At 55.1% G+C, this 27,636-nt stretch overlaps 1 protein-coding gene and 2 long non-coding RNA genes across 12 annotated transcripts; 1 reads left to right on the top strand and 2 right to left on the bottom strand.

Moving 5' to 3' along the window:
• Window positions 1-152: 152 nt before the first annotated feature.
• LOC137213008 (uncharacterized) lies at window positions 153-14,622 on the bottom strand. The gene is made up of 3 exons (XR_010937744.1): window positions 14,484-14,622; window positions 11,228-11,343; window positions 153-3,210 (listed from the first exon to the last, which is right to left on the bottom strand). It is a non-coding gene; the product is annotated as an uncharacterized lncRNA (long non-coding RNA).
• On the top strand, window positions 13,875-27,636 carry CYB561 (cytochrome b561). Of its 10 annotated transcripts, none has more exons than XM_067717297.1 (9): window positions 14,659-14,869; window positions 19,143-19,245; window positions 20,950-21,068; window positions 22,925-23,128; window positions 23,304-23,537; window positions 24,496-24,594; window positions 24,835-24,938; window positions 25,329-25,486; window positions 25,665-27,636. In XM_067717297.1, the coding sequence occupies exons 5-9, from the start codon at window positions 23,333-23,335 to the stop codon at window positions 25,855-25,857; spliced, it is 759 nt and encodes a 252-aa protein (XP_067573398.1). In that variant the 5' UTR covers window positions 14,659-14,869; window positions 19,143-19,245; window positions 20,950-21,068; window positions 22,925-23,128; window positions 23,304-23,332; the 3' UTR covers window positions 25,858-27,636. The 10 variants fall into 10 exon arrangements, with proteins under 10 accessions (XP_067573403.1, XP_067573401.1, XP_067573398.1 ...); XM_067717294.1 differs by having other exon boundaries at window positions 19,143-20,876; XM_067717292.1 differs by lacking the exon at window positions 22,925-23,128 and adding an exon at window positions 21,976-22,135 and having other exon boundaries at window positions 19,143-20,876.
• LOC137213009 (uncharacterized) lies at window positions 22,282-25,338 on the bottom strand. The gene is made up of 3 exons (XR_010937745.1): window positions 24,882-25,338; window positions 22,662-22,876; window positions 22,282-22,418 (listed from the first exon to the last, which is right to left on the bottom strand). It is a non-coding gene; the product is annotated as an uncharacterized lncRNA (long non-coding RNA).

Genomic DNA, 27,636 nt, shown 5'->3' with positions numbered 1-27,636 from the left:
TGAGTCTGGTCCTTCCCTTTCCCATCTCCCTCCCCCACACCCACATGCACCCACACCAGCTCCCCTGAATGCTATCTTTATCATTCTCCTGTGAAGAAGAGTTTCAGCACTTCGTATGTATCTCTAAACATCACACTGTTTAGTTTTGCTTGTTTTAGAACTTTATAAAGACGGCGTCACCTAGGTATGTACCTAAGAGAAATGAAAACACATCTGTGCGAAGACCTGCGTGCAGAGCAGTGTTACTCAAAGGAGCTGAACAGTGGAAGCAACCTGACGTCCATCACCTGGCGAATGGGTAGACAAAATGTGGTAGACCCACACAATGGAATATTAGTTGGCGATAAAAGGGAATGAAGTTCTGATACATGCTACAACGTGATGGACTCCAAAAACATTATGCTAAGTGAAAGAACCTAGACACAAGAGGCTACATATGGTATGATTCCACTTATATGTAATGTCCAGAAAAGTCAAATCTATAGAGACAGAATATAGATCAGGGGTTGCCTAGGGCAGGGGGTGGGAATGAGGAGTGACTGAAAAGTGGCAGGAGGGTTCTTTTGAAGGTGATGGAAATGCACTGCAATCTTAAAATAATCTATTAATCATTGAATTGTACACTTAAAATGGGTGAATTATGCTAAAACGTGGAAATGTAAATTACACTTTGATAAAGTTTTTTTTTTTTTAAAGGCATCATATTAGAGTCTTCTAAGGTTTGTTTTTTCTCTTACAATTACGTTTCTGAGACTTTGTCGTTGCTGTTGCATGTTTACAGTTCATTTATTTTTATAACTTTTTCATAGCCCATAATAATCCATCATGTGATTACGCCACATTTTTTTCTTCCAACCTCTAATCCTGTCACTGGACATATGAGTTACTTCTTGTTTTCAGTTACTACAAAACAATTTGCCAGCAACATTCTCGCACATGTCTCCTTGGTATACATAAGTAACTTTATGTCTGTTGAATCTAATAATATCAGGCTTGTATACTGTATGTCTATTTTCACTTCATTTTTAGGAATTCATTTTTACTGTATTTTACGAAAGTATTATTCCCCCAACAAATTAAAAATCAAAACAAAACTGGTCCTCATTGAGAAATATTGCTCTAGGGAGTAAAATTTCTGGGCCAAGGATATGCAGATGTTCAGAGATATGCAAAAGTTCAAGGGGGTCCCAATGTCAAACTGCTTTCTAAAATAGTTGTACTGATTTGCACCCCTGTCAGCAGTGGATGGGAGCTTGCACACTGCCCCACATCTTCATCAACACTTAGTGTTCTCCTATTTTTAAATTTGTGCCAATTTTGGGGGCATGACATATTTTCATTCCTTTGTTGCTAATGAGGTTGAACATCTTTTTATATGTTTATGGGGCAATTGTGCTTCCTCTTCTGTGCTGTTCCTGTTTGTTTCCTTTGCCCTTTTCTTTTTTCATTTTCTTATCAACTCATACAGTTCTTTATATATTCTGAATATTAGTCCTGTGTCATTTAAATGTGTTGCAGAAATCATTCCCAGTATGTAACTCGTTTGAATTTCCTTGTGGTGTCTTTTAATAAGAGAAGGTCTTAATTTTTTCTCTATTTTTCCTTTTTTTGGCTAGCTCCTCTTCATTCCTTGCAGATCATGCCTATTTCCTGGTCACAGCCTCTGCATGGTCCCTGCTGAATTGATAAGCTCTGAGCAGAGCATGGACGGCCTCCTGCATCCAGCCTCGTCTCAGTCCCACTTTACACTCAGTAGTTTGTTCTGGAGCTCACATTTTCACCCCTGAGTCTGTCCTGGCTGCAAAGACTTCCCTTCATCTGCTCGTAGAACCCCATCACTCCTCAAATCCCAGCTCTGGCACAACCTCCCCTCCGCTCCTCTTCCCTTTCCCCTCCCTCTCCCTCTCTTCTCCTTCTCTCTCTCTTTTTTTCCCCACAGTCCAGAGGTCTTTACTTTTTTACAGCTATCAAGCCATGAATTCACAGGGAGTGCGTTCCAGCAGTGCAGGCTCCTCTCACTGGTTCTCACAAAGCGGGACTCTCTGGGTGGAGCAGGCTGGCGCTTCAGTTGAACCCAAGTAAATTTCTTCCTTCTTTTTCTGATCAGTCTCTTTCACACGTTTCAGGAAGCTGTCTCCGCTGGTGGAGTAATCCTAACTTAATTCTCTTGCCAAGAATCTTGCCCTTATCTTGTTTGTTTACAACAATGCCAGCCACATGCTGTGTGCACTGGAGACTCTTCCTGTTTTGCCATGGGGACACTGGTGGGGCGTTCCTTTTTAAACGGTGCCCCTTCCCTTCATGTCTACAACATCACCTTTCTTGTAGATTCACGTGAATGTGGCCAAAGGAACAGCTCCTTGTTTTCTGAAAGGCCTGGAGAACATACAGTAAGTGCCTCTCCTCCCCGCTTTTGTGTTGGTCACTTTGTGAGTTACTGGAAAATGGTGGCTCGGGAGGAAAGGCACAACCTCCTCTTCACAGAAGCATTTCTTCCTTCCTTGTTCAGTGGGCCCCAAGCCTGGCTAAGCGTCAGATAACTGACAATACACAGGTTTTTGACTATTAAAATGGAATAAATTTTACTTTGCATAAGTACAATTTATTAAATAGATACATTATTATCAAACATGGGATTCGTGAACAGTGGGATGTTCGGAAGCGGAAGAGAGGTTAGGAAACGCTGGTCTCCTGCCAGTGATGGCCATGATATCCCTGACATCATCCTGCTTCCATCAGGACGTTTCCAGGGACAGGGAGCTCACCACTCTGGTGGGCCGGATTGTTCCAGCTGTTAGGAACTGCCTTCTTCTGTTGTGTCTCCTGCCTCACCATTTATACTTACTGTTCTTCACTCTGCTCTCTAGAGACACACTTCGTCTTTTCTCTCTTTGGCACGACCATCCTCCAACAGGAGAGGTCTGTCTGTCCAGGTCTCCTTTTCTCCAGGAGAAATCCATCACCTCCAGTGACTCCCAGGAAGAGAGGGTTTCCAGATCTCTCTGTACCGGCTCATCCTCCTGTGAATGGGTTGCAGCGCTTCCATATTCCTGGTAAACCGCACACCCGTGTTTGAGGAAGACCCCAGGGCTGGTCTAACCTCAGGGCTGGGGCAGAGGGGTCCTGATCCGGTTAACGTGAGTCTATTGGTGCAGCCCGAGGGCCGTGGCTGTTCTGGCAGCCTCATCGGCCCTGTGGCTCGTACGGAACCTGGGATTTGATGAAAACCCTTAGATGTTTTTTCATGTGAAAAATCACCAGTTTGTTTCTGTGCATCTGACTTCCCCCTTGTCTGAACGCAGAATATATGTAAAATTCAATCTTACTGCTTTTGACTCAGTAATCCTATCTTTTGAGAAATTTTTCTTACTTTCATGTCTCACTTTGTTTTTCCCCTCAGCTCCATGGCAAGCACAGATTTAGTCAGCAAGATATTGTTTTTTTTAAATTTTGGCATCCCCAGGACAGTGCCCTATGGCAACTAAGCATCCGTGGACCCTGTCTGCTCTGTGCTCTGCCTTTGGGATGTCAGGCCCCTGACCCCAGGAAGCAGGGGAAGGGGAGGTGCACCGCATCCCTCCAGGCCCAGGCTGAGGCCCAGCTCTGCCACAGCTGTGGGCGGTGACGGTCAGGTCTGTCTCCCAGGCCGGGAACATCTGAGTAATCTTTAACTCACACCTGTCCTGTCTCCTCTTGCCTAATCTTGCCTGGTCTTCATTAAAAATGTCTCCCTCTGGGGAGGGGGAAGGGTGGGCTGTGACGGGGTGAGAGGGTGGCATGGACATATATACACTACCAAACGTAAGATAGATAGCTGGTGGGAAGCAGCCGCATAGCACAGGGAGATCAGCTCGGTGCTTTGTGACCACCTAGAGGGGTGGGATAGGGAGGGTGGGAGGGAGGGAGACGCAAGAAGGAACAGATATGGGAACATATGTATATGTATAGCTGATTCACTTTGTTATAGAGCAGAAACAAACACACCATTGTAAAGCAATTATACTCCAATAAAGATGTAAAAGAAAAAAAATATGTCTCCCTCCTTTTCTTTCATTCACTGGCTCCTCTGCACATTTCTCTTGAGACCATGGGGTGCAGGCACTGTGCTTGTGCTGAAGATGGTCTCACCAACACAGAATCCCTGGATGTTTTCTTTAGGGACTCTGGCGTGGCATGAGGGATCTTAGTTCTCCGACCAGGGATGGAAACTGCACACCCCTGTACTGGGAGCGCAGAGACTCCCTGGATTTTTTTTTTTTATAAATTTATTTATTTTTTGGCTGCGTTGGGTCTTCGTTGCTGCGTGTGGGCTTTCTCTAGTTGTGGCCAGCAGGGGCTACTCTTCATTGCGGTGCGCGGGCTTCTCATTGCGGTGGCTTCTCTCTGTTGCCAGCATGGGCTCTAGGCGCGCGGGCTTCAGTAGCTGTGGCATGTGGGCTCAGTAGTTGTGACGCACGGGCTGGAATCCGTGCCCCCTGCACTGGCGGGCGGATTCTTAACCACTGCGCCACCAGGGGAGCCCTCTCTGGATGTTTAACAGCAATTCCCAGAGTGGTGACAGGCCCTGTGCCCCTCTGGGGGGTGTTGCTTGGGCTGAGCCATGAAAGGAGGGGTAGGACTTGATCAGGTCAGTCGTTGGAGGACTCACAGTTGAAGCAGATGAAAGAGAAAGCAGTTTCCCCCCGTCAGCACACGGATGTGAGGGGGGTCTGGAGAGTAGGCTGCGGCTGCCAAGTCAAGGTAGGCAGTCAGACTTCCTCCTAAGGAAGGGCTCGCAGAGGGCAGTGCCAACGCCACAACTGCATTTCAGGGTGTTCAGTGAAGATAAGTGATTAGCAAACTCTGGAGGCCCAGAGGTGGCAGGAGAAGATAGGGCTCAGGGTCCCCCAGAGACTGAGGGAGGTGGTAGATTCAGGGTCTGCTGAGGGAGACAGGGGCCGAATGGATGAGGGCAGGGCGGGGAGGAGCTGAGGGGTGACGGTGCCTTGAAAGGCACGTTCCCAGGCAGCAGACATCCTAGAAGCAGGCTTCGGGGGTGGGGGGCAAGGAGATGAGGGCTTGGTTTTGGAGGGCACTGGTCCTTCGCTGGGAGGAGGTGGGTGACTGAGCAGCCAGCTCTTCTCACTGCTGCCACCACAGGGCATCCTCCAGTCTGCTCTCCCTCCTGCGGCCCCCAGACCCTCTGCCCCCTTTTCTCTGCCTGCCTCCTGCCACTGGACCAGGCATCCACCCCAGAGAACCTTCCAGGAGGTGTCGAGTCCCTTCCCAGGCTCACCAAGTTTCCATCTCAGTCGGCGTTAGGTGTGTGTGGCAGCGGCAGGGAAGAGCTGCCCCAAGAGAGCCCAGGAGGGTTCAGAACCCTGCCCAGCACCCCGGAAGGCGGGCTCCGAGCCCAGGGCCTTCCACGAAGCCAGGCCTAGTATTTTCACCAACATTAACAATCCCTCCTATTCTCTGGGGGCTGTGTGATTGCTGGGGATGTGACAATGTATAATAATATCAGGCCATCTCTATGGAGCTGGGCATCTAAGCGCTTTACATATCTTAATTAACGTAAACCTCCCAGCAACCCTATGAGTTAGGTACTATGCGGTTCCCATTTTACGGAGGAGGAAACTAAGGCACAGAGAGGTTAGGAAGTTGACTAAGGTTGCACAAGAGGTGGAGCCCAAGTGCAAAGTCAGACAAGTGCCCCCACTGTGAGCTGCCCCACTGCTCACTCCTCCCCCGCCTTCCAGAATGCTCACTGCCTTGGTCTATTCTCACCGACGTGTCATGTTTCATATTCTTTACAGTCAGGATGTTCTTATCTTTAATCCCAAATCCTAAGCCCACTTCCTCAGGCTCTGCCCCTAGTGAGGTTATCTCTGTTCACGGTCCCTGTGAGAACGTGAATGTGAGAGCAGGATGACACCTTCCTCTTCCTAGCTCCTCCCCCTTCTCCAGTCCCACCACTGTCCCCGCCTTGGGACAGACCCTCATCATTTCTGCCAGCTCCCTCCGCCAGGCTCCCCCGTCTCTCTCTCTCTGGTCCATCCTTACAGCTGTGAGAATGAATGCTCGTCCCAAAGCACGGATCTGACCGCAGCATCTGTTCCCCGAGAGCCCCTCCTGGCTCCACATCAGCTGGGGGATAAAATCCAAACTCCCGAGTGCATAGTCCAAAGTCCTTCCTGGTGTGGCCCCTGCCTCCTCCAGGTCCGCAGCTCCTGCCCTGCCTCTACAGGCCCCTCTGTCAGCACTTCCCAGAGGCCAGTCCACTGGCTGGTCTGGCCTTTGATAAAGTGTTCGATAGTCAGCAATAAAGCAAGACAAACAAGAACAGTGAGATATATAAAATCGATCGGCATACATCAGCCAAATTGCTAGCTGCCCTTTCTTGGTCACAATATCTTTTATTCTAAGTATTCTATTTTTTTATAGTGAAAATACTTCTTTCATAAAATGGTGCTGAGAGAAAAATGATGGATTTTTTTCCCTTAATGTTCTTACTTGGCAAACTAAAAAATGTCTGCAACTCTAGTCAGATTCCTTTTTTATTCTGACAATTCAGGGGTTGATGGAAGCTTGCCCCACTGGCATGCCAAGCAGACCCTGATCTCTTAGGCTCCTGAGTCTTTCCTGCCATTCATTCCTTCCGTCTGCAATGCTCACCCCCTGACCCAGTGTTGGTCATCACCCACCGTGCCTCAGGCCTGACCTTCCTTCTCAAAAAGCATGTCTGCAGCACCATCATATTCACATTTCCAGAGCCTGGTGCAGGCCCAGCCACCCAGGTACTTGGAGGTTTGCTGAGAGCCTGACTAGAATGAATGAATTCCAGCCTTCTTTGCAGCAGGTTGAGTGTGTGGTGGTGAGGGGCAGTGGGTGGAGGTGTCCAGGCTTCCACTGGCCTCAGCTGTCAGGCCGGGGCACGGCCAGCTCTCTCCTGCTCTGAAGGCCCGGTTGGGTGCCAGCGACTCTTCCCCAACCCCAGTGGGGCCCAGGTCAGAGCTCGGAATCTTAACAGGCCCTAAAGTGCTACCCGGCACCTGTGTGTATCTCACTCATTGTTCCCAGGGGGTCAGGAAACCAAGTGAAACCACCCTTGCCCTGAAATGCTAGAGATCATCATCTCCCTCCTGGAAGCCCAGGAAACGTCAGGTCAGCCGGGAAAACAGAGGTGGAAGGAAGGGGGAGAGACTGAGAGAGAAACTGAGAAAGAGAGAGACAGTCAGGGGAAACAAAACAAGGCCTGTTGTGGCAGCAGAGAGGGCAACGTGGGGGACCCAGAGAGAAGGGGGTCAGGAAGGACAGCTGTCATTGGAACGGTGGGCAGCGGAAGCCTGGAGCCGGGGGTCTGGACAGCCTCCTGCTGGGCTGGGGAGAGGCATCCTCCTGCTGCCCTCTAATACGGTCTCCGTCATAGGAGGCAAATGCACCTTTGGGGTCTGCCCCCACCTCTACATGTGCAGGGCCCAGCAAGGCCCTCTGAATGCCCAGGGCCCCTGAAAGGCCTGCAGCCCCCCTGCCATCTCCAGCAGCATCCTGGTCTCCACATCCCTTCCCTGGGACCCTTCAATAATCAAACTCCCTGGAAGGCATCAAGGATGGGTCAGAGGAGGGGCCCCTAAGGGAGAAAATGACATTTTGTCTTTTAGTTAACTCGGCGTAGTTTGCTTTGCTTTAGCAGGTACCACTTGAGAAGGCCATTTTTTTTTTGGCCGTGCCGCGCGGCATGCAGGATCTTAGTTCCCCATCCAGGGATCGAACCTGCGCCCCCTGCAATGGAAGCATGGAGTCTTAACCACTGGGCCGCCAGGGAAGTCCTGAGAGGGCCTTTTATGCAGACATCAAGAAGAAAGTCTGGGGACTTCCCTGGCGGCGCAGTGGTTAAGAATCCGCCTGCCAATGCAGGGGACACGGACTCAAGCCCTGGGCCGGGAAGATCCCACATGCCACAGAGCAACTAAGCCCGTGCGCCACACTACTGAGCCCACGTGCCACAACTACTGAAGCCCGCGTGCCTAGAGCCCGTGCTCCGCAACAAGAGAAGCCACCGCGATGAGAAGCCCGCACACCGCAACGAAGAGTAGCCCCCGCTCGCCGCAACTAGAGAAAGCCCGCATGCAGCAACGAAGCCCCAATGCAGCCAAAAATAAATAAATAAAATAAGATAAATTTATAAAAAAAAAAAAAAAGAGGATGAAAGTCTGTTGAGGAGATGGAGGCAGTGGCCTTCTGTGGCTGGGCAGAGGCCACCTCAGGTCACGCCCCTTGAGAGGGGGGTGGGTGGGTTGACCAATGTGCATAAGAGGAAGAAAGAACCTGAGCTGAGACCCTTTTGCCTTAGCAGACCTTCTCTGATGGCCAGCTGGCCAGGGAGGCGCTGGGGCTGCTGGGGAGAAACCTCTCCACGGAGGAACGTGGATGGGGCTGGGCTCCGCAGAGGACCCGGTCGGACTCAGTCATCTCGCGGGGTAGCTGGTGCTGTTCACTGCACCTGACGGCTGCTAACCTGGCCACCTGAGTGCTGCAGCGAGGCCATGGGGGGCGGGAAACGAGCACGGGGTCTCTAACGAGCTTAGAAGCTGGGCTCGCTGGCAATGGCACCATTGGTCTTGACTCTGTGGCCAGCTGAAGCCAGGACTGAGCCCTGGGCCAGAATAAGCTCTTGGAGGTGCCTGGGTTTATCCGATGAGGAGGGGCCTGTGGAAGGGGAGAAAAACTCCTCCAGATGGATGACAGCACTCAAAGTTACACCCGGTTGGACTTGACACTGCCTTCCAAGCTGTGAAGGTACCACCGACAACGGGATGTTGGGGTGGATGAAGACTCCAAGCAGTACCCTTGCCTTCCAACAGCCTTAGTCCGTGGAACCTGAGAGAGGGCACTTAGGGTCGTCATTTAGGGGCCCTGGAGCTCTGGGGTGAGCTACCCAGAGGCCTACCCAGAAGACCTGAGCTATCCATTGCTGCAGGAGCAGGAAGGCCTAGCTCTGACCCCTTGGATCCCTGCAAGAGCAGGAGGCATGACGGCCCCACAGGAGGCCATGAGGCAAGAGACTAGGGGACCAGCTGAGGGGCGTGGTTCTCCCTGGCACCAGCCCACCTCTTAGGGTCTCCCACTGGCTGGGAGGGATCAGAGGAGTGTGGCTTCTTGCGTGAGGGGAGTGCTGAGCTAAGGTCAGCGTACCTTCTAATCATCTGCTCTCAAATCAGGGACCAGATGGCCTGATAGGAGCACTCAGGCAGGAGGTGATGGCCAAGGTCAGGAGAAGTATAAAGGACGAGGGGAGGGGCAGAGCAGAGCGGGGCAAAGTGAGACCTCTGACTCAGGACAAGCAGGCTGCTGACTGGCTGTGACCTTGGGAGAGTCACCAGCCTTCGTGCCCTCACCAGGGACAGCGCCTGGCCTGGCCTCCCCTTCGTTCTGCTCCTCTGGGCTCAGCTGCATCCTGCTCTGGGGTCATCACAAAGCTACAGCTGGGAAGCGCTGCCTGAGCCTTTGCCCGTCTCCCGCCCGGGCGTCCTCGGGCCGCGGCTTTGTCACCCCACAGCTTCGGCTCAGGGTGGCCTCCACATCCGCAGCACACTCCTAGCATGAGGCGCGCGGCTGAGAAACGGGGGGTGTGGAGCCAGAGCTGGAGCAGCTTTAGGAGCCAAGATGAGCTGTCAGCTGTCAGGGGCTCTGAACAAAGTGCAGGAGTCCTGGCCCTGCGCGGTTTATGGCTGTTAGTGGAGGCGATTAGATGGCTGTCAGCAGCAACTCACGCCCTCCCCCTTCATGTCTCTGCTGACACCACCCCAAGCTTTAGCCAGTCCTCACCCCCGGCCTCACACCCTTGCCCTCCTGGGCCTTTCTTGCTCTCCACAACGCGTCTAGCACTCACACAGCAGGTCTTCAATGTTTCTTGACTGAGACTCAATGACTGATGGACTCGGAGAAGAGTGGGGAGGTGGGATTGAGGACACGACTGGGAAACACGCCTCCTCATGGTTTCTTGTCTGGAGGGGAGCGCTGGCCTGGGTGGATGTCATGCCAGGGCTGGGCTCCAATGCCTCCTTCTCGGGCCGTACCACCAGCCACAGGTAAACCTGGGCTGGACCAGGGGAGCCTGGTGGTGCCCTACTGACCGGGACTGATGTCTGGATTCTCCAGTGGGTGATAGACGTGGTCAGTGCTCAGACACAACCACAGCTACGTGCCTAGAGACACTTCTCCGACGCCCCAGGAGCCTCTGGTGGGGTCCCTGCTGCACACCTCACATCTTCAACCTCTGCCCTCTCTAACGACCCGTCTACATCCCTGCTCTCTTGTCTGCACAGGTGGCTGATTTCTCCTGTGTTGGGGGAAGAGGAGTGTTGGAGGACAGGGTGGAATGGAGATGGCCATGCACATTCCTGTCCTGGGACCTTTGTCCTTCTTCCCTCCTCTTTCATCGGCTGGAATTACCTTCCCCTGGACCTTCACGTGGCTGCACCCTCACTTCTCTCTCCTCAGACAGCCTTTACTAGCACCCCTCAACAACAGCCCTCCCTCCCGGGACACTCCATCCCCTTCCCCTGCTTAATTTTCTTTGCATCATCTGTTACTACATGCGATTAGGTTTGTGTGTTTGTGTGTGTTGTTTGTTTGTTTACCTTTTAATTATCTGTCTCCCCCACTTCATGTAAGTTACATGAAAGCGGGGACCTTGTCTGTCTTATGGATTACTGTCTCTCCAGGGCCTGGAACAATGTCTGGCATAGGTAGATGCCCAATAGACCTTTGTTGAAAGGAAGAAAGGAAGGGAGGGAGGAAGGGAGGGAGGGAGGGAGGGAGGAAGGGAGGGAGGGAGGGAGGAAGGGAGGAAAAATGGACTTCCTCCTGATCCCTCCCTCCCCCAGGGGGCTGCACAGAGCTCCCTGAGAGGCTGGGAAAGCCCACCCCTTCCACTGCCACCCACTTCAGGTGCCCAGTGCTGTTTTGCCACCTCCTGCACTGGGCCAGTCCCCTGCACCACCCTGGCCGCTTATGCCTCCCACGTCTGTTCGCTCAGGGCCAGCAGCAGTGAAAGCTGGCCTGACTGTTTCATTCTCATCGCTTCTCCATCCAACCTGCAGTGTTCTCTTGGCTTGTGGACTCTTGTTTATCTAAGTCTTGTTTTCCCAGACTTGGACCAACTTTGTGGGTCAGCCGGGAACCCACAGCCTGTGACACCCCTCAGCCCCATCCCCACGCATGCTGGAGGTCGCAGGTGACTCACCGTCTTCACTGGGAGCTTTGTGGTCAGTCCCCCGCGTGCTGCCGCTCCCGCCACCATCGCTGCTGCTTCTGCTCGGGCTGCCGATGATTTTCTGGCCTCCTTTGCTGCCCCTGAGGCTGGAAGATAGGATTTTCCCCCTGAGTGATTATTGTTCCATTTTAAACTCATCAAAGTAGCCATGTACTTTCAGATTCAAATCAGTTTTCTTTTCCAGCAAGTTGGGGCAAGTCCCCCAGGAAGCGGACCTGACGATGCCACCCCCGCTGAAGGATGCTCTCACCCTCAGAATACAGGTTAGCAGATGTGTCCTTCGAGTATTTGCCACCCGAGTGGCCATGCCCACCTCCCAGAGCTGGCACAGGGTTTGGTTCAGGCGTATGGATTCCTGATTCCTAGTCCAGCAGTACTGGTTGGGCCTCCTCACCTGCCTTCCAGCCAACACTCCTGCTCTCACCCTGCTGTCCCTTTGCCAGGTTACCCCTGCTCGCCCTGCAGCTCTACGATTCTATGCCATGCCCCAGAAGCCTTCCCTGACCCTCACATCTGGGTTAGGCGCCCTTTCTATGCACTGTTAGGGCCTGAAGAGAACAGGGCTGTGCCTGTCCTGTTCACTGTTATACCCAGTGTCACCCAGCGCCTGGCACACTGAAGGGACTAGATAAAAACTGTTGTAAAGAGTGAATGAATTGTGTGTGTTTGCATCTTACAGTGCGTTAGGACTGGGGAGCCCCATCTCCAATGCCTTTGGTATTCACTGCAGCCCAAGATTAAAGCCTCTGGCTAAAGTGTGTGCTGAACAGGAGTTAACTGGGTGTTTCCGCCTGCTGGGGTAGGGACGCTTTGCTGGGAGGGGCCGGAACTGCTGGGAGGCCCTCTGTCCTTCCCACACAGGAGCAAGGGTAGGATTGCCAGACAAAATACAGGGCGCCCCGTTAGATTTGAATTTTGGATAAACAGCAAATACATTTTTAGTATATTGCATGTCATACGTGGGACATACTTATGCCAAAAAAATATTAATTTCAGATGGAATGGGGCATCCTGGGGTATTTTCCTTCTTTTTAAGTCTGGGAACCCTAGCAAGGCAGACATGATGCGCCAGGTGCTAGGGGGTCTGAGGTCCTTCTACAAGGTACATTCTGTTCACTGTCTGGGTCCTTCCTGCTCTTTAAATGCTTTTGGGCAAAGAACAAGGTGAGCTCAAGACGTGGTTTCCCAGGGCTGTCACTCGCACACTTAATCCACTGTATCTCCCTGCATCTCAACCCCTGACCCAGGCTACTGGACTGGACGGTTAGGGAAGGCCTCTCTGAGGAGGGGATGTTTGAGCTGAGATTTGAAGGAATGAGCCAAGTGATGACTGGGGAAGAACGTTCCAAAGGAGAGTGGGTGTGAACTTGGTGAGTCTGAGGAACATAAAGGCTAGTGGAGTGGAGTGAGTGCAGGAAGGGAGGGGTTTACATGGAAGACCTTGGGCCACATCCGTGGTCTCCAGGAAGGGGACTTAAGGCTGCACTCCTTGCTGGTCACCGCCCCCAGCTGTAGGGTGGATGCTTCTCTGGCCTCCAAGGCTGAGTCTCAGCGGCAAAGATGGGGGAGGAAGGGAGTGAGTGTCTGCCGTCTGGGGTTAGGGATTCTGGCAGCAGCGGCAAAGCCACGGGGCCTGCTTCTTGACTGCAGTTTGGTGGGGTCTCCAGCTCTTAAAAATGGCATGGAGCCATGAGTGCTTAGAGCAAAGACCCCATGTGACTGGTCCCTGTGGAGAGCCACCTCCATGCCCTCCCAAGAGCACTGCTGGGAGCCAGGTGTGCGCTCCTTTTTCGGGGAAAATGCTGCAGCCCAGGGCCACAGGGCCACGGGGTGGGGAGGACGCAAAGGGCTCCATCTCACCGCAGCAGGAGTCTCTCTCCTGGCTTTGGAACGGGTTGAAAGCCCTACACCAGGAAACTCAAATCAGGTCCCCAGTGAGGCTCTGCTCCTTTGTGCAGCCCAGCCCACCCCAGTCCTCCTCAAATACGCAGGCCAAAGAACGGGAAATGGCTCTTTTCCAAGGACTCAACTCACAAGACACTTGTTGCCTGCTGTTTGCCTACCGGCCTGTGAAGGAAGCTGTTTCTTAATTTAAAATGTCCATTAACTCCCTCCAGCTGGAAAGCTACCCCAACAAAACTTCTGTTTGTGGCGGGTTTAAGCTTGGTCACTCTGAGGGCGGGGGCCCAGCTGGGTTTGCCCCATCGGAAGGTGTGCCCAGGGCAGTGGGCACCCTTAGGTGTCTTGCCTTGGCTTGAGAGTATGTTCTCTCTGTCAGGAGGTATTGGATCCCCAAGGCCCACCTTGGCCAGGGCCCTTGGGAAGCCCACAGTGCTGGGGCAGGGGGTGGGGGTGATGTCCCTTTGCCGAGGTTCTTTTATGTCTCCAGGGGAGGAAACCCCATTTCCCTACTACCACCAGGCCCTCGGTGAGTCCTGCCGACAGGAAAGAACCTTTTGTTCTGAGCTTGTAGGAAGTCTGAGCTGGACTTGTTATCTACCCACAGCACTTCCTGGATAGGGGCCTGGACGGGACTGCACTAGGGGCTGGCTCCCAGCCGTGGCCTTGGTTCCTTCCTCTCTTAGCGTCTGGGGCCGGGGAGGCTGCCCATGGCAAGGTCTAGGCCTTCACGAAAGGCTGGTGAGAACTGGTATTTATCTTTAGGCTGCTGGAGGGGGTGTGTGTGGGGTGGGCGCTATAGCCTGGCAAAGGTCCCTGGCTTGGGGAAAGGGGGCAAGAAACATCACCTAGTGCGCGCGCGCCGTGTGTGTGTGTGTGTGTGTGTGTGTGTGTGTGTGTGTGCGCGCGCGCGCGCGCCCGCGCGCGCTGCGGACCTGGAGAAGGGGTGAGCCCAGCCTCCCTGCAGAGTGACACCTCCACCATCGGCTGCAAGGAAGGGGTGAGTCCCTCAGGGCTGCAGGAGCGGCAAGGTAGGCCAAGGTCCGGCCACGCCTGACACCTAGTGGCCACCTGAGCCCGGGGCAGGGCGCGGGAAGAGCAGGGGGCCTGTTCTCCCGTTCTCCCGGCCAGCATCCCCCTTCCCTCTGCCCGGGGCCCGGCCCTGGCAGCCCCAGCAGCCCATTCCCCCTCAGCCTCGCCCTCGGCCTCCGAGTCAGGCCTGGACTTGGAGGCCTCCCACACCCACGGGTGGGTCGCAGAACCCCATACGCCCCCGAACGTGGCGGACCCGGGAAGCCAGGTCGTGAGGCCCGGATTCGAAGGTTACCCGCGCTCGGGTCCGGAGGCCGGGTCACGGTGGCCGCCGTTCTCGCGCCGCAGGCCCCAGCACGCGGGCGTCAAGGCTCGGGCCCGGAGGCTGGCGGGACCCTGTCCCTAGACCCGGGACCTTGGGGGGCCGGGCCCGGTCCCAGGTGCGCGGACCCGCCGGGGGCACTTCCGGTCCCCGCGCCCCCGCCCCCCGCCCGTCGCGTAGTCTGCCGGGCTGCCAACCCTCTGCAGCCGCCCGGTCGCCATGGAGACGCGGTAGCTCCGAAGTCCGCGCGGCTGGCCGAACCGGCAGAACAGCCCGGGCGTGGCGCGGGCAGCTCGCAGGCCAGTCGGCAGCCCGACGCTGCGCAGCGAGGACAAGGTCCGGGCTCGACGTCCAGCCAGGTAGGTGGCCGGGGCGGGTGGGGGAGAGTCGAGGCTCGGCGCGGAGTCGGGAGGGGCCCCGGGTGTGTGCGGGGGGACGGCGAGCTCAGGTGTGCTCGGCCTGGGACGGGACCGCGCCCGCGCCGGGACAGGCCGGGATCCCGGCGCCGCAGCCAGTCTTTCTCTTTCCCTCTCCTGCCTCCACACCTGACTCACCTCACCTGCTTCCCCCGGCTCGGGGCCACCGAGCAAGGCCCGAGGTTAGGAGCTCATCCCACTCCTGCCTGGAGCTGTCAGCCGTCGGCCCCGGGTCAGCCTCTGTGCCCAGTCTCCGCGGAAGTTAGCACGGAGCGGCAGGTGATCCCAAGTTTATGTACGGCGTAATGTTTTGCCCTACTCTAGAAACTAGGTGGCATAGAAGTGGATCAACCAGCATTTGCCACGACTGTTCTTTTGAAACCTGAGACCGAGCTGCCAAACTGCTTCGCTAGTGGAGCGGCCTCCCTCCCTCTGCCTCTTTCCTCTCGGCGTGAGATGTCTAGCTAGTAGAGCCCTTCCTTGTTCTTCTCCAACATCTCCAGCCTCTTGGGTGCAAGGAGTTTCCCGTTTGGGAAATCCTTACTCCTTGGGTTAGCCTTGGTAGCCCCTGAACTGTGGGTACAGGGGATGCAGAACTGAGCTGAGGAAGGGATCTGCTGCTGCCTTAGACACCTGGGAATGGTGGGGGGGTACCTCCCCTCTCTGTCTGCCCTTCCCCCCAGGGCACCACAGAGAGGAGGATCCAGGTGGACCCTGGAGTCCCAGACATGTCTTTAGGAGCTGGCACCCCTCCCAAGTCTTTCTCCCTTCTGGTCGCCCCTCTCCACTCTCACTCTACCTTGGCTTTGAGGATTTTCTAAGACTCATTAAATGAAGCTCTATCTTATCTGGATTCTGTTCCTTCGTTTTCTTTCTTTTTTTAATATAAATTCATTTATTTTATTTTTGGCTGTGTTGGGTCTTCGTTGCTGCGCGCAGTCTTTCTCTGGTTGCAGCGAGCGGGGGCTACTCTTCATGGCGGTGTGCAGGCTTCTCATTGCAGTGGCTTCTCTTGTGGTGGAGCACAGTCTCTAGGCACGTGGGCTAAGTAGCTGTGGCTCACGGGCTTAGTTGCTCCACAGCATGTCGGATCTTCCAGGACCAGGGCTCGAACCTGTGTGCCCTGCATTGGCAGGCGGATTCTTAACCACTGCTCCACCACGGAAGCCCAGTTCCTTCCTTTTCATAGCAAATGGAAAACAAAACAAACAACAACACCCTACAGAGCTGTGCTACCTTCTCATACATATCTTGATTTCTCCTGTGAAACTGGATTGAGGCAGAAAATATAGGCAACTTGTAAATGCCGAGGGGAGCCCCATACAGAGAAGGGCTGCTACAACCCCGCCCCCAGGGCAGGAGGAGCCTCCTGGACCTGAGTGGATGCCCTGCTTGTCCCACTTCTTCCCTGCCTGCGCCACCTTCCCTTGGCAGGCAGAGCTTGGGTGGCTTCTAATACAAAGGGGTTCACCAGCACTGGAAGAATTTGGTGGATGAATTCACGCCAGATCCAGGGGTTTCTGCCCAGTGGGGGGATTCATGGTAGACAGAAGGCGGGGTATGGATTTATTAGAAGGGGTCGTGCTGTCTGCTGCCATCTGGCTCTCTGTGGCCCCAAACCTCATGTGTCAGCAGCTTCGGATGCATGACTCTTCCTAAGGTGCTATTAGGAACAGGTTTAGTTTTTGTTAGATTGCTATTTAACTGAATGAATACCTATGTGGCAGGCAGTGTGCTAGGCACTGGTACATATTTATCCTGTTTAATCTTTGCTACAGGCCAGTTAGGTGGCTCTCAACATCCCCCTACCTTATGGAAGAGGAAGCAGGCTCAGAGAGGGTGCTTGCCCGCCACCCCCCACCCCGGGCGCACACAGTCATGAACAGTGGGGCTGGCTTTGAAATCATATCCGTCTGACCAGGGCTGCATTGTGACTTTCCCCTTCCTCCATAAAAAAATAAAGAGAGGGCTTCCCTGGTGGCGCAGTGGTTGAGAGTCCACCTGCCGATGCAGGGGACACGGGTTCGTGCCCCGGTCCGGGAAGATCCCACATGCCGCGGAGCGGCTGGGCCCGTGAGCCATGGCTGCTGAGCCTGTGCGTCCAGAGCCTGTGCTCCGCAACGAGAGAGGCCACAACAGTGAGAGGCTCGCGTACCGCAAAAAAAAAAAAATTAAAAAAAAAAAGAGAATTATATTTTACAACCATATTGGTATAAAGATGAATATAATCCAGGCTGGATTAAAAATTAAAATATTTTTTTCAACCCTAGAAGTTTGTTTTTTCTTATGATTTTAACAGAAATCAAAACATTTTTTGTGAGTCCCCACAAGTACTGGGAGCCCCAACACTGAGTCCCTGGGCCCAGTGGAGAACTGGGCTCAGTGTCTGACTTCACGCTTTCTACCCAGGGGTTACTTGGGTGTGGGTAGTAAGAAAGTGCCCCACCTAACAGCTCAGCCCTCATTTTGCCTTTTCTTTGATCACATTCGAGGACATTCTAGGACAATTGAGTCATTTCTCCCCCTCACCCATCAAGAAAAGATCTAGCCCCCAACACAATCTTTTCTAACCCAATTAAAACCCTGCTTCTGATAAGGAGGCTGTGGTCAGGCCAGGCTCCCTGCTTCCAGGCTGTGGCACTTCTGCGGTGTCTGGTCCCCATAATGAGATTAGGCCTGGTGGCCTTTCAGTGAAAGCTGCTGGGCTCAGGGAGGGAGAGGGATGCTCGTAAGCACGTTCAAGCCCTGCGGCAGCTCCTGGCCCTGGTTGATCACATTAAGTGGAGTCTGGCTGCAGGTGTGTGTGGGAGGGGAGGGGTGACTGTCACAGCCCAAGGTCCCAAAAGCTGCCAGAGATCTGACATCCCCATCCTGTGCTCTGACAGGAAGGAGGGTGGCCGGGTAAGGATCCACAAGAGCTCGCCCTGGTTCTGAGACTCTGGTCTACTGGGCTGAGGAAGCCTTTGGGGGTGTAGATGGGCTGCTTCCAGACTGTTGACATTGCTGCCTGTACTGCTGCGCTGGGAACACAGGAGATCCCAAAGCAGCCAGTGTTCTGGTGTTCCACAGGAAAGGAGGAAAGGAGGCAAGGAGGAAGGAAAGGAGGAAGGAAAGGAGGAAGGGAGGGAGGGAGGGAGGGAGGGCAAGAGAATGTTCCCACTGTCTAGACTGGGAAATGAGGGAGCAGAATAAAAGATATTTGCTGGGCTTCCCTGGTGGCGCAGTGGTTGAGAGTCCGCCTGCTGATGCAGGGGACACAGGTTCGTGCCCCGGTCCGGGAAAATCCCACATGCCGCGGAGCGGCTGAGCCTGTGAGCCATGGCCGCTGAGCCTGCGTGTCCGGAGCCTGTGCTCCGCAACGGGAGAGGCCACAACAGTGAGAAGCCCGCGAACCGCACAAAAAAAAAAAAAAAAAAAAATCTGCTTACTAGGGAGTGAATCTCAACTGATTTCAAGGTTTGCAAATGTGTTTGTGGGTGAGTCAGATTCCAACCAGAGTCCTTGAAATGTCTTCTTTGTATCCCCCATCATCGGAAGCAGCCCCTCTGTGTACAAAGGTACGTCGTCAATTATGTTGAACCGAATAAGCAATAGGGCAACGGCATTGCTGAAGGGGTCTTTCATCTTCTGTGAAGCACAGAACCACTTGAGGCTTTGTCTTTTCTGTAAATCTGGATTTTTCACTTAGATCTTATTGGCCGTGATGTCACCTATGGGGAAGCTACAGGCCTGCCCGAGGAGGACTGGTCTTTCTGTGTGCGTTTTCCTGTCATCCCTCATACCTGGATTTAGAATCACCTTCAAATTGGAAGGGGCCACAGGGGAGACTGCTTAGGCCTCCATGAGTCCAAAGGTCGTTCTTTATCTCTGGCTTCCTCTGGGATGCCTAGTTACCAGGGCACAGGGACCAGGAGAGATGCCTTTGGAGCAGCTGGCATGAAGATCTTGCAGCTAGTTTGTCCCCATCACCTCTTCTCTCTAACCCACCTGTTTCCATCCTGCAGCCTTTTCTCCCAGGAGAGCCCATGGGGGACACCAATGCTTGATGCTATGGTGGGTGTAAACTGCCTTAGAAGCATGGTTCCCCAAGGGGTGGGGAGGGCCCAGGAGGACTGGCGTGTGAGGGGAGAGCCCTTCCTGGAACCCTGCCTCCAAGCAGATTCAGATCCTCTGAATACTGGCTGCAGTATGCAGGAAGTTTTCCTTTCTTCCCTAGTTACTGGCCTGAGAAAGTGCAGAGCCACACCCCGAGCAGGCAACCCCTGTAGGAAATTCAAAGGAGTGGCCGCCCCAGCGTGGTGAAGCCAGCGTGGACTGTGGTAAGTGCTCTGGGAGTTTAACTCATAGCCTGAGTCGTTACGGCCCTTTACTCTAGAATCGGCATGTGCTCTGCACCTTGTCTGCAAGGTCCTGGAAGGCGGGGCCACGGCTCATCTGTATCCAGCAGTGTCACCCCCATATCGCAGGCGCTTGATAAACAACTGAGTTGAGCACTTCTTTGCTGCGGCTGATTTGGGGCAAGTCATTTATCCTCTTTTGAGTCCCAATTTCCTCATCTGTCAAATTGGGGTAATACTCCTGTTATCACCATAGGTTATTGCGAAGATTGAACTGAGTACGGAGCGGGGCTCCCTACCCCTGAGGCTCGCAACTCCACCACCCTGGGGTGCAGACAGCACTAGGGTTTGGACTCTGAAGGGAATTCAGGTTGTGAGTTTTCAGTGAGGACATTAAAGCCATGTAATGTGTTTTCTTTTCAACACCACCAAGCGAGTCTCCATTTCTCAGCAGATGCTCCTGGGTGTCCTACAATTTAACTCAACATTGACACTACCTCCCCGGAGACGGCGTCAGATCCCACAGGGCTCAGTCCCACAACACTGCCCCCACCCACTTCAGATGCTAATTGCAAGTCCAGGTTGTCACCTGTGCTGCTGAACAACAGGCTATAGATCAGAGCTTCCCACGGCCTTTTCCTCAGGTTCAATTAATTTGCTAGAGCAGCTCACAGAACCCAGAGAAACTTGCTAGATTGCTGGTTTGTTATAAAAGGATGTAACTCAGGGACAGCCAGATGAAGAGGTATGTAGGGCAAGGTCTGGAAGGGTCCGGAGCACAGGAGCCTCTGTCCCCGGGGAACTGGGGTGCATCACCCTCCCGGCATGTGGATGTGTTCACCAACCTGGGAGCTCTCCAAACCCCGTCCTTTAGGGGGTTTATGGAGGGCTCATTACACAGGCCCGATTGATTAAATCATTGGCCACTGGTGGCTGCACTCAGTCTCCAGCCCTTCTCCCTCCCTGGAGGTCAAGGGTGGGACTGAACGTTCCAACCCTCCAGTCATGTGGTTGGTTCCCCTGGTAACCAGCCCCACCCTCAGGTTTCCGAGGGGCTTCAGTAACAAGATGTAATATTAACATAACAAAAGAAACGATTGCTTTGTCACCTGGAAAATTCCTAGCGTTTTACAGGCTCAGTCCCATATATTTCTTATTAACATCACACTATCATGGCTGTGAAGAGAAGTCTGATTTCTGCCCGACTCACGAGGAGGTTGGCTGGGGGTGGGGGGGCATCTGGCTCTGGCATGCGTCACCACAGAGCGGCTCGGGACCCAGGAGTGGCAGTCTGTGCAGCCCTGAGCTCCCCCTCTGTACTCAGTGGCTACTCGGCGGGGACGCTGTGGCAGGTCTGCTGGGGCAGAGCACGTTCCTTCCAGTCTTCCTAATTCAGAGCTAATCGGATTCTGACTGCGCCCCAGGCTCTCGGGGAGGAATCTAATAAAGCAGAGGAGGACAGCATTTCTCAGTTCAGTACACTCTTCCTGTCAGAGTCGGCCCAAGGATGAGATTCCCGAGGGGAAGGTAGATGCGTTCCCCGCCTTCTGGGAGCTCACAGGGCCCTGCAGCAGAGAGGCTCACAGGGCTTAACGTGAGGCAGGACACCGAGGGTAAGTAAGCGCCAGGCCAGCCTTGGGAACAGAGAGGAGGGGGACAGAGTGGTGAACAAAAGGCCCATTTCAGGTCGTGGAGCAAATCGACAGAGGCGGAAGAGGAGGAGCCGGGGTGTGAGGTGGAGGGGATAACAACAGGCCGTGCTGCCAGAGCTGGGGAACTGGGAGCATCTCTTCCGAGTGGACGTGGTAGGAGAACAGTGGGGGCTGCCGGTGGGCTCTGGGTTAGGGTCAGTTATGGAGCTGGCATTTGCCCACCACACGCTGGTGGCTCTTTGTGCCTGGTGGGGCAACATGACTGGGATCTGGCTTTGTCCCTGTCGGTCAGGCAGATTGAGGAGGGTAGGGAGACGGGGGCAGAAGCTCCAGGCCCTGCTGGGTGGTGGAAATGAAGATGGCCAAGAGGGAAGCGATGGCGAGACGTGGGGGAGAAGCAGGAGGACTCGGCACTGGGACTCGAAGGGCGACCTGGGAGGTCAGGGGAGGAGTGTAACTTTGGATGTGCTGAGTTTGAAGTGTTGGAGGGATGTCCAGGTAGAGATGTTAGTGGACAGTTAGAAATGGGGTTTAAATTCGGGGGAGAGGACAGACTGGCACTAGATTTAGAAGTCATCAGTGTAGAGGTGACAGATAAGCACGAGGGCAAGAGTTCCAGAAATATGGCTTCACTGTTGCCCACGGCTTCTGGAAACAGGTGTTCCCACCTGCCTTGGGAGTGTTTTCTGGAAGATGATTTGACAGAATGTATCCAAAACCTAAAAAAGAACCTAGCCCTTGCTCAGGATTCTATTTCTTCATTTAGGAATTAGACGAGTGTTGTACAAAAATGATCACAGTGTTGTTTATTTAGTGAAAGCTGGCTAAATATTTAACAACAGGAGATTAGGGGATTGGTTAAAATATGAAATAGCCTGTCATGTACTGACATGAAAAGATGTGCATGATCTATAATGAAGTGAAAAAAGCAAGTTAGAAATTGGTATGGTCACGTTTCTATGAAAGAAGGTACATGTATTTCCAGAAAAAAAGGATATAAATCAAAATGTTGATTACTTGTAATTTTTCTCTTTTTTTGCTTATCTGTATTTTACTGCAGGGAGGTGTGTTACACGGCCTGCCCCCCTTTTTAAAAAATGATGGAATTGCCAACAGTTGTCAAAGGTGGCAGAGAGAACTGGGGGTAAAGACAGCCCAGTCCCCAGGAGGACAAGGCCAGGCCAGCTGGAAACTAGTTCTTGAGCAGCACAGGGTACAGGGTGTGTGCTCGCTTTTAGGGGGGACCCCAAAATTTGTTAGTTAAACATCTCTGCTCAGCTGCTGTTCTCTGCTGGTAATGAAGGAGAAGGAGGGTGTCTCCAGAGCTGCTGGGAGAGGCTGGGGCAGTGGGAGAGGCAAGATGGGATGCAGTGCTCGGCCCTCTGGGAGCTGCAGCAGCGTCTTTCTGTGGCCCCAGGCCGCCAGCACCGAGGCCCAGCAAATGGACACCATACTTGTTCATCAACCGCCTCCTCTCCTCCCATCTTCCAGTGCCTCTCCCGCCTGGGTGTGGGGAGAACCAGCAGGTTCAGAGGGAAGAGCCGGCACACAGGCCACCCTGAGCCCGGGCGAGGCTGTGGAGACACTGGGGACTGGGCAGAGGAGCCAGGAAATGCCTCCCACTGGCCCTGAGCCTCGCTTCCCCAAACCCCATTGAGCCCCCGGTTCCCTGTCTGCAAAACGGGAGCAGTGACACACCTTTTCTCACAGGATCCCTGTGTGCTAAGTGACCCCAGGAGTTCTCACCTTGTAGATCTCAGTTCAGGAAGCCTGGCCTGAGGGAGGGGCGCAGGCCCACGCCCCAGGTGTGGAGGGGAAGACGAGGCAGGAAGGGAAACGGGCAGCTCGGAGGCTCCTGTCGCCTGGTCCTTTCTACTGAAGCGGCTCAGAAAACATTCCTTCTACCGGCAGCTGCCCTGCAGCTCTCTGTGGGCAGGACTTCTTTCATCTCCAGCTGGGAGCTGAAAAAGCAGGCACGGGGGAGTCAGGTTCCTCATTTCTCACCCTAGATGTCCTTTATGATTCATCTGGAGGAAAAATTCCAGCACCTTCAAGGAATTTGCTCACTTCTCTGTTTCACCTGTGAACCCCACCTGAGAAAACCCAGGGCCTCCTGAAACAGAAAGTAAAGCACTGGCACTGGGCCCTCCTGCTCCGGCCAGAGCTTGGAGGACTTTGACTTGCTCCCTCGTTGCAGGTGGAAGTGCAGCCAGGTGTGGGTCAGTCTCTGCAGGAAGGCGCCCCACCCCCACCGGGTGCTCCGGGAGCACTCTCACGGAGGCCTGGGGTTGTGGGCCGAGGGAGGAGGCAGAGGTGGGCAAGGGAGGCCTGCGATGTCTTTTTGGAGGCTGTGGGCCGCTCCTCTAAGCTCCACCATCTTCCCTGCAGCAGTCGCCTCGGCATAGAGCCGCCTCAGCATGGACAGCCCTGCCCGCCCAGCACCTGCCCCTGCGGCCCTGCTTTACTATGTGGCCTTCTCCCAGCTGCTGGGCCTGGCCGTGGTGGCCATGACTGGCACCTGGCTCGGTGTGTACCGAGGAGGCATCGCCTGGGAGAGCGCCCTGCAGTTCAACGTGCATCCTCTCTGCATGGTCATAGGCCTGGTCTTCTTGCAGGGAGATGGTGAGTCCCTGGGCGATGCCACCTGAGAGAGGAGATGTGCAGGGACCCTTTCACACCTGAATCTGCCCAGTAAGAGAAGGAAGCTGGCCTGGACCTTGGGGACACTGGGAATCCAGATCCAGGGCCCCACGGCTGGTGGGTGGCAACTCCTTTCTGACTTATCCCAGAGCTTTCACCTCTTGCTTCAACAAGGAGCATCCGAAGGTGTGTGTGCTGCACACAGAGGCCCAGGGGCTGGGCTGTGAGCAAAGCCCATCTTCTGCAGAGGCGGCTTGAAATTGAGGGAGAGAAAGTGAGCGTGAGTGTGAGCGTGAGGGTATGTGCGTGTGTGTGTGTAGACGCTGGACTTGGAGGAGCTAGAGCTCCTCTCTCTGGGGTAGGATTCAGGCCGTGGCTGGCCCCCACCCTGCCTCAAGGCCAGGGGGCCTTGGCCTTCTCCTTTTGGTAACAAGCAAGCTGGATCTATGCATTCTTCCTAGATGTGGTCCTGGTGACAGCCACCTCCTCAGCAGCACACTCCTGAGAGGCATTCCGCAGGACCCCTGGCCCTGACTGCTTCAGCCCGAAGAGGGGGAGTTAGCTTGGGGCTGCAAAGTTCTTTGAGAACCTGGGGTTTCCCAACCAGGGAGCCTGCTGGCTAAGAGTAGTGAAAGGCTGATCTGGCTTCAGTGCTATACAACCTGAGGACCATCATAGCTAAGAGGTGAACTCAGAAGCCTGGTGGCACCTTGATGTGACTGCACGATGAGCCTAAAACAAAGCCTGGGATACAGGACAGCTAAGAAGGGGGTGGGCGGTGCGGGGGCATACGGATCCTTGTTTCCTCCCCCACTTCCTGTGGCTGGGGTACCTGGACAAGCCCTCCCCTCTCCAGCCGGGGGTGTCTCCTCGCTGCCCTGGCAGGAAGGCCTCGTGCTCGGCTTAGTGCCCTGACATTCCCTTTCTCACGGCCCACCAGCCCTGCTGGTTTACCGCATCTTCAGGAATGAGGCCAAACGCACCACCAAAGTTCTGCACGGGCTGCTGCACGTCTTCGCCTTCGTCATCGCCCTGGTGGGTGAGTTCCAGGCACGGGCCCGCCCTCCTTCCCCCACCTCTGCTGACTTGGGGAAGGAGCTGCTTTACTGTCCAGTCCCCCCTCCCCACCCCTCCTCCCCCTTCCGGGCAGGGACACTGGTGCTGGCAGCTACCGAGCTGGGACTGGAGCCCAGAAGTCCCGGCGAGTTGGGTTTCCCTTGGGTCACCGCACCCCCTCCGTCGCCATCAGCCCAGTCCTCACGCGACCCCCTCCGGCTAGGCCTGGTGGCGATGTTCGACTACCACAGGAAGGAAGGCTACGCCGACCTGTACAGCCTGCACAGCTGGTGTGGCATTCTGGTCTTCGTCCTCTTCTTTGTGCAGGTGAGTCCTTGCGGCTCCACGGCGCTGGGGAGGGGCGGAGAGCAGGGCCCAAACAGGGCCGGGGCCAGGTGTGCGCACAGGCGAAAGGCGCTCCAGCCCGCCGAGCGCTGCCTCCGACCGGCGTCCTTCCGGCGCCCTTCCGGCCGACAGGCACGTGGATTTGGTCCCAGGCCCCGCCTCGGGGCGCACAGTGTGGGGCTGAGACCGGCCTAGAGCGCCGGCCCACGTTCCCCACGTGCTCAGCGTTCCCGCTGCGTCTCCGGGCCGTAGGCCACCGCGCGGGGGTGGCGGGGCCTTTGGTCCTCGCGGGCGGCGGCCCACCTGGGGCGTCCTCGGGCTCCAGTCTCCAGCGCAGCTCAGCCTCCGGCAGCATCTCGCCTTTCCTCCCAGTGGCTCATGGGCTTTAGCTTCTTCCTGTTCCCCGGCGCGTCGTTTTCTCTGCGGAGCCGCTACAGGCCGCAGCACGTCTTCCTTGGCGGCGCCATCTTCCTCCTCTCGGTGGGCACCGCCCTGCTGGGCCTGAAGGAGGCGCTGCTGTTCAAGCTCGGGTGAGCGCCCCCTCCCGGCGGCTCTGTGTGGGGCCGCCGAACAGCGGCTTTTCTCCCAGTGGGGGTGGGGGGCCGGGGTTGGGCTTGGGATCGCATTGCATCTTGTGGGCCGGGGCGAATGGCACTCGGCCTAACGGCGACGCCTCGGGTGGCCTTGCCCTCCGCCCCAATCCCGCAGGACCAAGTACAGCAAGTTCGAGCCCGAGGGCGTCCTGGCCAACGTGCTGGGCCTGCTGCTGGCCGCCTTCGGCGCAGTCGTGCTCTACATCCTGACCCGCGCCGACTGGAAGCGGCCCCTCCAGGCGGAAGAGCAAGCGCTCTCCATGGACTTCAAGACGCTGACGGAGGGCGACAGCCCCAGCTCCCAGTGACGCGCGCCCCGTGCCATCCCGTCCTGTCCCCCGAGGCGGTCTCCGCCGTTTCGGGGCCCCGACAGGTGTCTGTCCCGCACCCGCCGAGGCTCCGGGGGTGGGGAGCGGGGGTGGGGCAGCCCTCCTCCCTGAGCGCTGATTTCCGGGGTTCAGGCCCCCTCCGCTTTCCCCTCCTCACTGCTGCTGCCGCCGCCGCTGCCGTCGTGTTAATCCTGCACAGACCCCCGCCCCCCTTGCCTCTGCCACCCCCTCAGATGGAGCAGCTTTGGGTAGGGTTCTGGGCGGCTGGGCCTGGTCGCAGAAGCACAGATCCTTAAAGGGGTTGGAGAGGGGGAGGCGGCTCCCCGCTCGGGGCAGCGGGGGCCTGGGCTGTGTCCGCGGAGAAGGCGGGGCTCAGCGCCGGGCCCGGCGAGGCCAAGACTTGCTTTGTGTGACGCCGAACTCCAACCAGGAGTCTTGCGGGCCCAGCCTTTGGCAGCGGAGCAAGTGATATTATGTGTAAAATATTCTGGTGTCAGGGCAGGGTTCCCCAGGAGAGGGGAGGGACTGGCCCTTGGGAAGCTCTGGACGCGTGGCTTGGGCCCAGCTGCGCTCTGCAGCCTTCTCTTTCTTTAACCCCTTAGCCCCAGGGCGGCTTTCTTTGCCTTTGGGGCCCAGCAGCCCGAAGAAGAGACAGGAGGTGGGCCTCGGCGGGCGCTGCGGGCCGTATGGCGCCTGCAGGGGCTCCCCTCCCCGCGGGGGCCGGCCTCGCGAGCCAGCTGCCCACCCTCGGAGCTCACTCAGGCGCTGCTCTGACAAGAGGCCCAGGACACAAGCCTTTTTGCTTTAAACAAAAAGCTGCCGCTGTTGCCCCCTTTCCCTTTCCATAGGGGGGGTAGGGGCTGCCTAATCAGGAGGAAAGCCTCATCCTCTCCTACCTGGGGCCCATCTTTGCAGGAAGTTGGGACCAAGTCAGAATCGGATTAATTCCCCCAACCCCATGAGTGTATAATGCTGTTAGCTGAGTCACCGTTTGGCTTCTGTCTAGAAATAACATGATTACAGCATCGATCTTGTGCTTCTTGGACTTGGTGAATGCTCTCTCCTTGTTTTCCTCGTTTTCTGGGCTTTGAGGAGCATGACACTGTTTGAGACAAGACACAGTTTACTTAAATGAAGACATTAATAGAATTTCCAAATCTGACTACTGTTTGTTTTTTTTTTGACGGCTGCCTTTCTCACACCTAAATGCTGCCTTCGAGAAAGGGAGCTTGTCTCCCCTATTGCCCAGATTTCTAGAACAGCTTTTGTGGTGGGTCCTGCCTCAGGCGATGCTGCTTCTCAGAGCCGGTGGCTGTGTTGGGCGCCTTACCAGCAGGGCTCCCTGCTCCCTTCCGTGGGCATTCCGGGCTCTGCTACAGCCCCAGCACCAGGGTGTCTCCGCACCCTGCTTATATCATACGCTCCGCAAGGGCACGAGCTCCGGCAACTCTTTGATCACCTGGTATGGTCATTGTTTACACGTGGGAAAACTCCACCTTAGACAAACTACAAGAGTACAGTTGTGTATCTCCGTTGCCAGAAAGGCACAGAGAGAAATGGAACCTTGGATTTGCAAGAAAAGTCTATAAACTGGCCTGTTTGCCAAAGCGTATGCTGGACGATTCATGAGCCAAAAAGCCTCCCCCCCACCCCCAAGCTGTTCTGTGGTGGTTTATTTTATTTTGCCTGTGGCCAGTCTTCTATGAAGTACAATGTAGTGTTGGTACAACAGATGATTCAATAAATGTCTACAGCAGG

Source organism: Pseudorca crassidens, chromosome 19 (genome assembly GCF_039906515.1).
Source record: "Pseudorca crassidens isolate mPseCra1 chromosome 19, mPseCra1.hap1, whole genome shotgun sequence".
NCBI classification, from domain to species: Eukaryota; Metazoa; Chordata; class Mammalia; order Artiodactyla; family Delphinidae; genus Pseudorca; species Pseudorca crassidens.
This window is presented reverse-complemented; position numbering and strand designations above follow the sequence as displayed.